Source organism: Phyllostomus hastatus, unplaced genomic scaffold (assembly GCF_019186645.2).
Source record: "Phyllostomus hastatus isolate PE091 unplaced genomic scaffold, TTU_PhHast_1.1 phas_contig_29, whole genome shotgun sequence".
NCBI classification, from domain to species: domain Eukaryota; kingdom Metazoa; phylum Chordata; class Mammalia; order Chiroptera; family Phyllostomidae; genus Phyllostomus; species Phyllostomus hastatus.
This window is the reverse complement of record NW_025333835.1, coordinates 4,080,740-4,094,892: the sequence shown is the minus strand read 5'-3', so window position 1 is coordinate 4,094,892 and position 14,153 is coordinate 4,080,740. Positions and strand designations below refer to the sequence as shown.

General features: G+C 38.7%; 1 protein-coding gene across 1 annotated transcript in view; it reads right to left on the bottom strand.

Moving 5' to 3' along the window:
• Window positions 1-14,153, bottom strand: part of EPSTI1 (epithelial stromal interaction 1) — a 118,727-nt gene that overhangs the window by 82,720 nt on the left and 21,854 nt on the right. Inside the window, exons 3-5 of the mRNA XM_045839129.1 lie at window positions 13,483-13,566; window positions 10,285-10,358; window positions 9,542-9,625 (exon numbers count right to left, since the gene is read on the bottom strand). Coding sequence (XP_045695085.1) covers window positions 9,542-9,625; window positions 10,285-10,358; window positions 13,483-13,566 — 242 coding nt within the window. The remainder of the gene's footprint in view (window positions 1-9,541; window positions 9,626-10,284; window positions 10,359-13,482; window positions 13,567-14,153) is intronic.

The window sequence follows — 14,153 nt, the reverse complement described above, 5'->3', positions numbered from 1 at the left end:
AGAATTTAAAATATCTAATAACATGAGATCCAGAAGAAAAGATTATAGAATGAGCTTTAAGTTCACTATCACTGACAGGGTGACCTTAAGTCACTTAATATCATTGAATCTCAACAAAAATTTATGAAATACCTATTATATTCTTATACTGTGTTAGAAACTAGGAATGCAGATATGAACAGAGCAGTGACTACTCTGGAAAACAGAAGCTAGCTATGGACATAGACAAGAAAGCAATGATGGCAATATATAAAATATGTTAGAAGATAGAGGTTTGCAAATAGTGCAATATGAACACAGCACATGCATGGAAGTAGGTTGTCAGGAAATGCTCTCAACAGTTCCACAAATGTTCATTTAGTGCCAACTAAGTGTCAGACTGCATCCTTGGCATGACAACCAAGGGGCTGAATGACCCTTGGAATGTGCTCTCTAACCTCGGGTTCAAGGATGAGCTGTATGTTAGAAGCATGTTCATTTTTACCAAGAGTGGACTCATAGCTTTCTTCAGATTCATTCCCCAAGGGACTGGTGATCAAATAAAAGGATGAGAACCATAGGTCTAATGAGAGGTAGAAATTCTACATAGAGATCAATCTTAAACAAGCAATATCTTTCCAGGAGGAGAAGGGGATGATGGGAGTAGGACTACTTACTCCATTGGCCCCCTCATTGCCTAAGCAGAGAGGATAGGAAAGGTTGAAAAAAAGTCAGCTTTCAGCTCACCAAGCCTTGTATCCCAGAATGGGATGCTTCAACACAGCAGAGGTGTCTTCTTCTATTTCTTACAAAGGCACCATCTATCACCAATCTGCATACCCACAGAACTAATTGCCTGGATGGAGAATCATTTCTAATTTGTACAAAGGCAGTGATGGACTGGCAGTGGTCCTCGACAGAAGGAGGGTATTCCCACAGCTTACAGTATTTTCAATGTACAAAGACCTGAGAGAATATTCCAGTTCAGCCATATTCAAGAAGCTCCTGGATTAATTCAAAGGGGTTTGTAGTGAGATGGGTAGAAGCTAAGGTTGAGGAAGTAAAAGGGAGCAATTATAAAGGAATTTGCATGCCAAGTAAAAAGAGTCTTGACCTCATTAAAGTCAATGATAAGCCATTATATTATTTTAAGCATAAAAGTAAACAACTCACTCTGAAAGCATCACAGAGGATGGACCACAAATCTAAAAACCAATGGAGTGATTCCCACAGTAATCCATAAATTATGAGTCCCAGATTAAGACAACAGGGACAGAGAAAAAAGCACAAACTTTAGAAAAATTTAGGGGACAGAAATATTATAACAGGAGGGAAAATGAAATAACAGAAGGTATAACTATATTGATATAGGATGAGTAAGGAAAGAAGAGAGAGTGCAGGATGAATATCATTTAAGAGCATCAGAATGAATATATGAGATCAGTTTTGCAACTATTAGATTTGAGATGTTTGTGGAACATCTAGAGCAGAGGTGTCAAACTCATTTACACTGGGGGCCACATCAGCCTCGCAGTTGCCTTCAAAGGGCCGAATGTAATTTTAGGACTGTGTCAACGTAACGACTCCTTATAGTTAAGCGAGAGATCGGGGCTGCTGCTGGGTAGAAACAAGGTGCCAGGCAAGAGAAAACAAGGTGGAAGGCTGGATTCAGCCTGCAGGCCTTGTGTTTGCCACATGTGATCTAGAGAGAAATATCAAGCATACAGTAAAATATCTGGTCCTGGGATTTAGAAATATGGTCTGGCCTATGATATGGATTTCAGAAATCATCAGCATACACAATAACTAAATCCTTAAGTGTGGGAATGTGGAAATATGGGGGCTTTCACTTAAGAATAGGGCAGTATAGGCACAGGGATATTAGAGAAGACCAAAGGATGGGACCTGATAGAACATCAATAGTAGAAAAACAAGAAAAAGAACCCAGAAGCATTCTAGAGAGATGGAATTTAAAGGACACAGTTTTTTATTGTTACAACATTACAAAGAGTTTCAATAAGTTAGGAATTAAAGAGTCTCCATTCAGTTTTTGGATTAAGAGCACCATTGGTGATTTTGGCTAGATCAATACAAGTGAAGTACTAGAGGCAGAAGGCAAATTCAGCCCACCAAGGAAGAAGTATATAAAGGCAAGGACTCAAGAACAGCGATCCTGAGAAATAACAAAGTTGAAGGAATCATTATGCCTAATACCAACTACACTATAAGGCCATAGTAATCAAATCAGCATGGTACTAGCATAAAAATAAACATATAGATCAATGGAACAGGATAGAGAGCCCAGATATAAATCTACATCTCTACAGTCAATTAGTATTCAACAGAGGAAGCAAGCACAGACAATGGGCTAAAGATAATTTATTCAATAAATGGTATTAGGAAAATTGGACAGATACATTCAGAAAAATGAAACTAGACAATCTTCTTATACCACACACAAGAATAAATTCAAAATGGATCAAAGACTTAAATATTAGACCCGAAACCATAAAAATCCTAGAAGAAAACATAGACAGCAAAATCTCAGACATCACTCATAGCAACATTTTATCAGACGTATCTCCTCAGGCAAGGAAAACAAAAGGAAAAAATAACACATGGGACTACATCAAACTAAAAAGTTTTTGCACAGCAAAGGAAATCAACAAGATAAAAAGACAACCCACAGAATGGGAGAACGTATTTACTAATACATCTAATAAGAGGTTAATATCCAAAGTTTATAAAGCACTTACAAAGATCAACACCAAAAAAACAAACAACCCAATTGAAAAATAGGCAAAGGACCTCAATAAACACTTCTCCAAAGAGAACGTACAGATGGCCAATAAACATATGAAAAGATGCTCAACGTCACTAAACAGAGAAATGCAAATGAAAACCACAATGAGATATCATCTCACACCTGTCAAAATGGCTTTCATCAATAAATCAACAAACAAGTGCTGGCAAAGACATGGAGAAAGGAGAACTCTCTTGCACTGTTGGTGGGAATGCAGACTAGTGTAGCCACTGTGGAAAACAGTAGGGAGATACCTCAAAAAAAGTAAAAATGGATGTGCCTTTTCACCCAGTGATCCCACTCCAGGGAATACATTGGAAGGAACCCAAAACACTAAATCAAAAGGACATAAGCACCCAGTGCAGCAACTGCAGCATTATTTACAATCACTAAGATATGGAAGCAGTCCAAGTGTCCATCAGTAGATGAGTAGATAAAACAACTATGGGACATTTACACAAAGGAATACCACTCAACCATAAAAAAAGAAGAAAATTTTACCTTTTGTGATAATATGGATGGACCTGGAGAACATTATGCTAAGTGAAATAAGCCAGGCAGTGAAAGACAAATACTAAATGATCTCACCTATAAGAGGAACCTAATGAACAAACAGAACTAACAAGTAAAATGGGGACTCATAGATGGAGAGTAGGATGACAGCCAGTGAGGGGGTACGTGAAGAGATGGAGGGACTGGGAAAAAAGAAAAATCGACTCATATAAATGGACAACAGTGTGGTGATTGCTGGGGGGAGAGGGTGTAAGGGAACTAAATGGTAATCAAAAAAATATACAATAAAGATTAAATTTAAAAAAGAAAGCAAATGAGAATAGAGGGACACTTGTTTTTAAGATGAGAGACTTGATTATGATTATATTACAAGATCATAAAAATAAACAATGAGAGAGTAACAGGAGAAAAGGGGACTTAATGACAGAATAGTAAGGTTCCCGAGAAGATGGAATTGAGATGAGATGGTAAGCACAGGTGGCAGAATTCATTACAGCAGCAAAGAAAAGCATTTTCTTTTTCCTCTTGAGATGAGGTAGGGTACAAATAGCAAAGGGAGAATAAGGAAACAGAAAAATAAAGGTACTTATGGCCTGATGGCCTTTACTTCCTAGAAGTTAAGAGTTGAGATAAAAAAGAAGGAAAAGGATTTAAAAAGGTGAAGGGAGGAATCTTGGTAAATAGAGACAGGCCTAGACTGCAAAGGAGAAATGTCAGGCATTGTTAAAGACCCAGCTGAAAAGGAAGCCCCAAAATTTAGTGTGGCCAGAAAAAATGCATGAGTGTTTTTTTTTTCTCTCCAGCAACCTTATTCACATGGTCTTGGTGGAAATGACATAACTGAGTCGATTAATTTGCATGTAAAATAAGAATAATCACCTCTGCCTGCTCTCCACACAAGAGTTTGATATAACAGAGTCAAATGAAGTAGTGTTAAGGCACTTCTTTACGTGCATAATTAATTAGGTTAGGGCACCCTCAATGAGTGTTTACAAATTGCTTTGCCTACCAGTCCCGTTATTAGATATTATTACACCCAATCTACAGATGAAGTGAAGCATAGAGAAGCTAACAGCTTACCCTCCTAGTACTACATCTGCATTTCAGACATATCATTAACATCCCAACACTATGAGATTAATTAACAGGGTCCAACAGCATTTCAACAACCAGAGGTGTAATGCCCCATATCAATGCATTCACAAAGAATTGCATGATGTAGGGACCATATTTCTGGGAAATATTGGTGTTCCTTGAAAGTTTTCAGAAATGGACATATTTCTAGTTTATAAAAACAATGTTGAAATAATTTTTTGATGATGAGTTTTACCCATAATTTATTCATAAACCTTCAGCCCTTTCTACTTACCAGTTTCCTAGACTAAGTAACAAATGTGATTCCTTAAAAATATGTATATGTATGCATCTCTGCATCTAATTTGTATACCTTTTTTCCTCCTGGTGAGTTCCTACTTCACTTTATAGCATTAAAAATAAAAACACTTCACAGTATCTGTATAAAACTCCATGACCTCCAGTGCTCCAAATAACTTGATCAGCTTTATGACTTATGGTATATTGAAAAGAGCAAGGAAAGGCTTTGGATGCCACTCAGATTTCTAGCTGTTTTCCTGCTCTTTCTGAAGTTATGCTACCCCAAGAGATTGGAAGAATTAAATGAAGTATTTGTAAACTATATAGCATTGTGTATTATTTCAAGCATTAGTAGCTCAAGGTGGAATAAGATGAACCCAGGAGGTGGGGAGGGTCTTTGGCATAGAATTGGAAGGTTTTTTCTTTTTAAGTGTGTGGATATTATGAAAGTTGAAAATATCAAGTTATTAGTTAATTCTCCAACATGATTCTGAGGGGAAAGCAGGGTGGAGGTTTAGTTCTGCAGCACTAAATTCTAGTGAAACGCCTGCTGTGAGGATTTATGAAAACTTGTTTACATATGCTGTAAAATCCAGTGGCAAAGAAAGCACTTACATCTGGTATGCTGCTGTTTTATTATTTTTAATAACTTTCTTTCACTCTGATCTAAATATTTTAGAGATATTCTCTCTGCTTTATAAATGTGTAGGAAGAGACATTTATACATCATTATAAAACCACATGCATGTGTTAACTTTCTGCTGCTGCTGTAAAAATTTACCCCTAACATGGTTTAAAATAACAAAAATTTATTAATAATCATACAGTTCTAGAGGGCAGATGTCCAACATGGGCCTCACTGGGCTAAAATCAAGTTTTCAGCAGGTCTGCATTCCTTCTGAAGGCTGCAGGGGAGAATCTATTTCTTTGCCTTTTCCACCTTCTAGAGATCTCCCACATTCCTTAGATAGCGGCATCTTCCTTCATCTTCAAAGCCAGCAATGGCAGGCTAAATCTTTCTCTTGCTACCATCTCTTCATCTCAATCCTCTACCTCCCTCTTCCAATTCAAGGACCCTTGTGATTATATTAGACCCACCTGGATAATGCAGGATACTCTTCCCTTTTGAAAGTAAGGCAATTAGCAATCTTAATTCCACCTGCAAACTTAACCCCCTTTTGCCATGTAACATAATATAGTCCTAGGTTCCAGGAATTGGAATGTGGATGGGGCAGGGAGGAGGCATTATTCTGCCTACCACATGGGTTAAATCTGTTTATAAATCAATAAGTATCAGACACATAATATGGCAGATACTTCACAAAATCCTTGCTCTCCTAGTCCTCTGAGGCTTGGCCTTGAAATGTGGATGGTAGGGGAGGGTGAGGAAAAACCTGTTAGAGCTAAGCAGTGGCATGCTGATAAACTTAACCTGCTGCAGCAGGGAGGAGGAGAGGAGGTTGATTTGTGGGCATTATGGAAGTCTGAAAAAAAATTATTTACTGATTCCATGGTGAAAATATTCCCACATGGTCAGTATGAAGCTCCCAGTATAAAGTTAACTAGTTTGAAAAAAATCCTGAAATGTAACAATCCAGCCTCATGAACCAGTAAGAGGAAGCTCCAGCACACCTGGGGAAGTCTACATAACACCAACATGCTCTAGCATAGGGAATACTTGCTTGACTGAGGCATACCAGTGCCCTCCCAAATCACCCCTTCATCTATAGCATTAACTCCTCCTGGACCCCACTGACCTGACCAGATGCTAAAGAGCTGGCTGCCCTTCATACCCCTGTGCTTATTAAGAATCCAAGAACATGTGCTGGCAGAGAATACAGTTTACTCTCCCCTCATCCACACACAGGTGCTGACTGACCAGAGAGAGACCCAGGGAAAACTGAAGGGGTGGGGGGTGGTAAGACCAGAGGCCAAGGTAGAGGCTCTTAGGTGGCAACAGGCTGCATGGATTCTACTGGGCTCAGAGTTCCTGGACAGGAGCCATCTACCTGGGGGGAGGGCAGTATTTTGCAAGCTGATGTCTGTGTGTGTTTACTCTGCATTTCAAAGAATAAATGCTCTATAAGCACAGCCATTATCGCCTCTCTTGGCCATTTTCACACTGGCAATGTGAAGTATGCCATTTCTAGATAGCTAATGTTCATTTTTCTTTTATGATACACGCTACTAAATAGGCTCACATTTAGTGTGAAAACCCACAGATTTATGTACAGGAAGAACTGGGTCATGGTGGCGGTGCTGGCCAATTAGCCCGAGAAATGAAGTCTGTGGAAGGACCAAGGTAGGCTGCTCACTCTCTGGTAAGGTAGTTTAGATCACTGCTCTGCAATGTTTATGTGCGGAGAACCATGTGGGGAGCTTGTTAAAATGCAGATTCTGGTTCCGAAGGTCTGGGGTGGGCTCTTGGCTCTGCATTTCTAATAAGTGATGCCAGTGCTACTGGTTCAGGGACCACATTTTGAATGGAAAGGATCTACATATTCTGTCTTCCTATCTCTCACTTTCAAACACATTTATACCAATAATTATTACAGTTATTATATTAGAAAAGCCAACCCAATTAAGATTTCTATAGTTGGTGATTACTGAGCAGCTAGTGTTATGGTATCACTTGGAAAGGGGAAAATGCTGCTTTTACTCAATGTTAAAGAAAACCATTTCAACCACTTACATATCTGAATCATATACATTATTTGACCCATGAAGAAATGAATTACAAATGACCCACAAGCCAGCCAGTTATGGGTATTAAATGACAACTAGTAAGTGACTTTTAAGTTAAGAGGTTGCAACACAATAATTCTTCAGGATATGCAAGCCTCTTAACTCAGTTCCTGGTAATGATTTAATTTTTTGTCCTAGTTCCACCTGCAATGCACACAGACTCTTCCATGTAAGCGGACACTCCTCTACAATCACAAGACCAAAGTGTGAGCCTTTGAAGAAGAAAGCGGAGGGAGGGGGAGTTGGATGAAAAAAGAGTGGGGTGTAGAAAAGTAAAAAGAAAGAGGAAGATGGGTTTTTAAAGGTTTGTAATAAAAATGTTTTCAGTGAGGGTGTAATAGCTCATCAGCTGGAAACAAATTGCTCAACTGAATTTTGTAAACAAAGTTTCTATACTCTTTTTTCCTTACACCTCCAGCATTTCACTGCAGTTCCACATGTGTAGGTCCAGTCATCTCCTCCCCCAGGGCCTACATCTCTACAGATATCACATCTAAATCTACAGGTGTTCCTAGGCCTTGGGAGAAGACAAGGTGGGACTTAGAGACTCATTTTACAGAAATATTGGGTTGGCCAAAAAGTTCATATGTTTTTTTTTTCTTCATAAAATGGTTCTAGAAACACTTAGTTGTCTTCAACTTCATTCAAAAACAATTTTGTTAGATTGTATTGTGACAGCTGTCATATCAGTGTGCATTTTTAAAATAAACTTATCAAAATTTTTTGTGCACAAGTTTTTGTGCAGCCATTTAAATATTGAAGATAGAAGAAAATATGCAACATTTTGGCACATTATCTTTATTATTTCAAGAAAGGTAAAAACACAACTGAAATGCAAAAAAAAAAGGGACAGATTTGTGTAAAGTATGGAGAAGGTGCTATGACTGATCAAATGTGTTGAAAGTGGCTTGCCAAGTTTCATGCTGGAGATTTCTTGCTGTATGATGCTCCATGACCGGGTAGTGATAAAACTGAGACAATGATTAAGAACAATCAACATTATACCATGCAGGAGAAGATGACATACTCAAAATATCCAAATCAAGAAAGTTATTGGTGAAAATGAAAAAAATGTGTCTTTCATGGAAAAAAACTCAATAGAATTTTTTGGCCAACCCAATAGTTTAGGGATGAGTATGGCCTGTTCAAGATCAGACAGCAAAACAGTACACCTTCCAAGAAAAACTGAGTCTGCTCACCCGCAGGTAGAGAACTCCTCGGGGGAAGAAAAGACTCATATACTCTCATGCATTCTCTAAGTCATCAGGTTTTCACTTCATTAAGTCTGGCAAAAAATATTTGTTGTTTGGTAGTCAGGTTTAAATCTTGACAAACAGTTAATCTTTAAAAGAAAAAGAGAAAAGAAGGAGGGGAAGAGAGACAGACAGACAGCAGGAACAGAAGTTGTGTTTCCATGACTTAACACCTGCACCAGGTGTCATACTTGGCAGTCAGTATTATGAGTCAGTCCCTTTCCCCTAACCCTTCAACACTTCAAGTTTACTGCAGTTTAGGACTTTGTGGGGAATGAAAGTATGAGGAAGGGGTGTGGAAGAATAACACAATGTTCTTCCTTCTCTAGCAGATGAACATTTTCAGGGGGTTTATTTCCTCAAGTCTCAGAATAAGTATCAACACTAAAAGCACTCGGAGGTCTGAATAGATCATATCACTAATACTGAAATGCAAAGACATACTTTCTCTTCTCTGAGTAAGAGTGTGGTTACCTCTGTCACACTCACCCTGGGAAAGTCAGAATTTGGATATAAATATGGTTGTGCACACTGATTGCCATTGTTACTAACTGTTTTGCTCATAGCCAAATACATAGTGACTACTTCAATAACTCGCCTGAGAATCAAGACAGTGTGGTGACTAAGAACTCAAGCTCTGAGGCCCATCGGCCTGGATTTGAATCCCACTTCTATTTACTGGCTGTGAGGTCTGGGCAAGTTATCTACCCTCTCCATCTCAGTTTCCTCATTTCTCAAATAGGGTAACAACAATAACATATACTTTGTAGGGTTAGGATTAAATGAGTTTGTGTATGGACTATGTCTAGAAGAGAATCTGGCACATAAAACACACTCAGTAGATGTTAGCTAATCATCCTCTCCACCATCTTACCTTCTCTCTCTGAACTGCCTTCATTTTTTGGATTTCAGCTTCTTCAGCTTCCTTCTTGATTCTTACAGCTTCTTCTCTTTTTAGCTAAATTGTATTGAGAGTACAGAAGAAAAAAAAACAGTTACTATTTTTTAGCCTGAACCTCTGGAACACAAAATTATGATGAAAGGCAAATTCCAGTATTGTTTGAGCTACACCTTGCCATGATTATAGGCTGGGACTTCCAAGCCACTTAGATCACAGAGAATGGTCACACTTCTGCCTATGAAATTTCTCTTTGTATTTTTCCTTTGGTCTCTCTGTCTCTCTGCACACCCCTCCACCCTTTGGGTCAGGGAGGAAAAAAAGTGGGCAGATCATTTTTCCTGATCATAAATCTCAGTTCATTGAAAAAAAAATCACTAAGCACCTTAAATTTTTTTTTTACTACTTTTGTGACTGTTATTGGGTAAACAAATCTGTGTTGTTGGAATCAAAATATTCAAAACCTAGTAGTGTTAATGAAAGAAGAAAAAATCCCTAAATCAGAGGCCCTGCTAATATATAGCTTGGAGGAAAATTCTAGCTATTTATCTCTTCACTTCTCAGTCCTGATTTTTTTTTTGCTTTTGAGAGTTTCCTTTTGCCAATTGGTTGAAAGGATTTACACTTTTGGTTAAGTTACTATGTTTTTTCATGGTTACTAGAAAGTGCTGATGTTCAAATTCCTTGTCAGAATTAAACTAAAAGAGATGGATTCTGACCTTCTGCTGGTATTTAGATTGCATCAGTTGGAGTTGTTGTTTCTGCCTGACTTCAGCCTCTGATTCACTTCCACCTAAAGAAGATATAAAGTCACGAAGTTGAAACATGAATGTTCAGCTGAAATGTCGGCATCAAAAACTAACTAATGCATGATAAGACAACACCATGATGAGTTTCTTTAACATTTTCATACCTCTAGAAGTAAGGACATAACCAGTTTTCTTAACAAGACATTAAAGAATGGTAATCACTTAAAAGAGAAACAGAGCTAGAGAGAAAGGCCATATTCCTAAAAGAACAGGACAATCCTAGTAAAGTTTTTCAGTCGTGTCAGTATTCAGGTTTTCATTTAGATTGAAATAGTACCTGAAGGTCCATGCTAAATAGTAAGAAAATACTGCCTCCCTAGGAAATTCTAGAACATTCCTCCTGCTTGAGTATGATCATTCCTTAACCTAATAAAGATGATGATCAGTGATGCTTCATTTGCTTTTCTTTTTCTGACCCTCCTGCCCTGTACTCAGGTGGCAAAGGTTAGGAAACCCTCAGGCTCTTGCCACTAAAATATGTAGTCTTTATAACCCAGTTTTTAAAATACAATGGAAATATTCTAGTTAGTAATTAATGGCCAATCTATACTATTTATTGTTTTTCTTTAGGTATTCAAGAGAAAAACATAAACCTTAGATTATGTGCCTGCTCCCTCTTAAACCTAAAATATTTTGGGGCCAGAATGCAGCTTCATAATCATCTACAAATTATTGTTTAGAGATTTCTTAGTGTTTACGCAAGCTTATGTGTATATTATAAAGATCCCTTTGATACAATTCTCCGGTGTTTTGGTCTCTAAAAGTGTCAGTTCTCTGAAAGATTCATTGTCACAGAAGATGCATTAAAACGATTTGCATTCACCATAGTATTAAAATTGAACTGATAAAGAACACCATAAAGACTTCTCATCTGAGTCCCAAAAGATATAAAAAGCCTGTTTGGTTTTGACCTTTCCATCTATGTCACAGGGGATCAAGGAAAGAGAAAGAAACAGTGAGGGCCATTGAAGCTTTTATCTAATATTACAGCCACTTTCATTATCTTCTCAAACTATTCCAATACTTTAAGGGGTAGAAGAAAAGGGGAAGAACTGAAAATTAAAAAATGAATGAATAAAATCAGATGTCTAAGTGTTTATAGGTTTTGTTCAAAAATCATCATAAAGTTTAATACATTCTAGAAATTTTTCTCTACCCACCAGCCTCTTCCTGCACAAATATTCTTGGCCATTTCTAGGTCTGAACAAAATGAGTCTGTTCACTTTTAGCTAAGGTCTGAAGACAAGAGGTGCCAACTATTCCAAATTCCAAAACAAGGTACTTGGGTCCCTAAGCAGGATCTTCAGCGGGGTAACTGAACCAGTTTGGGGAATGTTAACTAGCAACTACCATCATCCTATTAAAAAGGTTGGATAAGTCAAAGGGAGGTAGAAATCAGAGGAAAGAAGTCCTTTGTAAAGCCCACCTTCTCTGTGTGTTTGGGGAAGGAGGAATCTTCACATAAGAATGAACAGAGATGTTTAATGAAAATCATTTGGAAATTTCAATCCATGTCTCTAAAAGACGAGGGGGGGTACCCAGGCATAGAAAAGTCAGAGCCTAAAGGCTGTTGTGGGTTGACTACACAGAAGAGGTGGCTTCATGACCAATGGCCTCTATTCCCAGAACTTGTGGTGAAAAAGGACAAACAAGTATTTCCAGTACTCCCAATCTGGACTGTCAAAAAGGAGAATGTTAATCTAAAGCTGTCTGAAAGGACTTGCCCCTGTGGACCACCTGGAGGAACAATGCATCCCCACAAAGAGATGCTACCTACCAAGAGCCAATAGTGAAGCCAAGCATGCCAGCAGGCAAGTGTATCGTCTCTGTTGGGAGAATCCAGGTGAAAGATTAAGGCAGGCAAGGAGGGATGTGGAAGAACTCCAAGAACCCCAGGGGGAAGCATGCACAGTAAGCACACACCAAGACTTGAAGTAACTGGGATTAGTCTCTCTTATCTCCCATTTTCCCTTTGACCCTGGAGGGGCCAGAATCTGGAAACAGAGCAGTCATCAGAGAAAAACTCAGCTATGCCCCATTTCTTTGGCAGCTTTCTACCCAAAATAGCCCTGGGTTGGAGCATGGCAGAAGTTTTAATCTCCATTAGTAGCCATTTTGACCAGTAGCTAGAATTGAAGATTACTAAAATGATGCTGTTCTATGCCCAAAATTGGCTGAACAACATTATTGATTGAGAAAGATAGAAAAAAAAAAGATTGTATTTCATCCAAATACTATGGGAAAAAATTAGTCCCACAGGGCCAGTCTGAAGGGGCCAGTTAGGCAGGACCAAAGTGTTTCCTGGTGTACCTCTCAAGTCTGGCTCATTCAGTGTAAAGGTGAGACTCGATTAACCCTTTTCATGAAATATAGTGGGAGGGTGGTGATAATACTATCATTTTCCCCCATTAAATTATTTCCGAATTACCTTATTTTTACCTATATCCTGGAAAAAAATATTTCTCTAAAACTATTATGACAGTAAGCAGCCCCTGATGCTTGACACATTTGCATTAACTAAATCTGCAGAAACGGTGTGCCTAGCCCTTTATGTTCTTAGCTGCTGCTACAAAAGGAAAGGAAAGAAAGGACTGAATGAAGATTCCCATTAGGTGGCTTCCCTATTGGAAGATTCAAACATGGGCAAAGGTAGCTCAGACAGTTCATCACAGTGGCAGCATATGCTTCAGATGCCCGAAGGTCTCTATCTGCTGAATGAACACAGAGGTGATGTTTCTCGTTACATCCACCACTGGATGAAATGATTACTATGCTTGTGATAGCTTGTACACACTTCCTGACTAGTGCTATGACAGGGCATATGCAGGGCCCTGGGTGAGATTTTTTTGGCCTTGATCACTGAAGAGGCCCTAAATTATTTGGCAATTAAGTCATCACTTTATTCTCGAATAACTGTGTCATCACACGTTTGTTACTTGCAGGAAATCAGAAACAATATATCTGCATACTTAAGTGTTTCCATTTTAAGTGCACTCCATTCCAAGAAGCACAGTGACCCAAAAACTGGTAAGATTCATTCAAAGACAGACCCAGGAGAAGTGCTGACAGGATCATGCACTACCTGCCCTCCCCTACTCAGACACTTACCTAGCCGCATCGGCATCAGGTGAACTGGCTTCGCTCTATGTTGCTCCTTCCACTTCGCCAGGTTCTCTAGCTCTTTCTCAGCAACTAAACCAAGTGAGAAATACCAAATCATCAATTATTAGAACATTAAAAGGAAACTGGTCCCTTTAAAACATTAAAAACAACCATCAGAAGGCAATTAAATACATGCAAGCATGAGTGGAAGAGATATCCAGGAAAAGAAGACACCGTTCAGTAATAACCCTTCAGAGCAGCCCTGGGCCCCCCCTCTGTGGCACTTTCTGTGCACAGGAGGTTCAAATCTGGAAAATAACCTGAACTCCCACTAAAATAAAGTTTAGTTTTTCTTCCTATTCTAGAGAATATGTGCAAAACTAGAATATTCATGTCAATAAGAACTTTTCACATATAGGTAAATATATATCCCCAGGTGCCCATATTCTTTATTTTAAATGTTCCCCGAGCTTACTGCAACTATAGGGCTTGGGGGCTTTACACTGCAGATAGGGAACCTTGCTCCCTTTTCTGGCACTTCATACAGTAGTGCTCATTCCCCAAATATACACTGAGTGACAGCAGGGGGCGCCAGAGATATTGGTTCGGTACTAACGCATGCCTTAATTTCCCCATTAGACCTGACTGTTCCAAATGTCCATTTATAATAGTTTTTA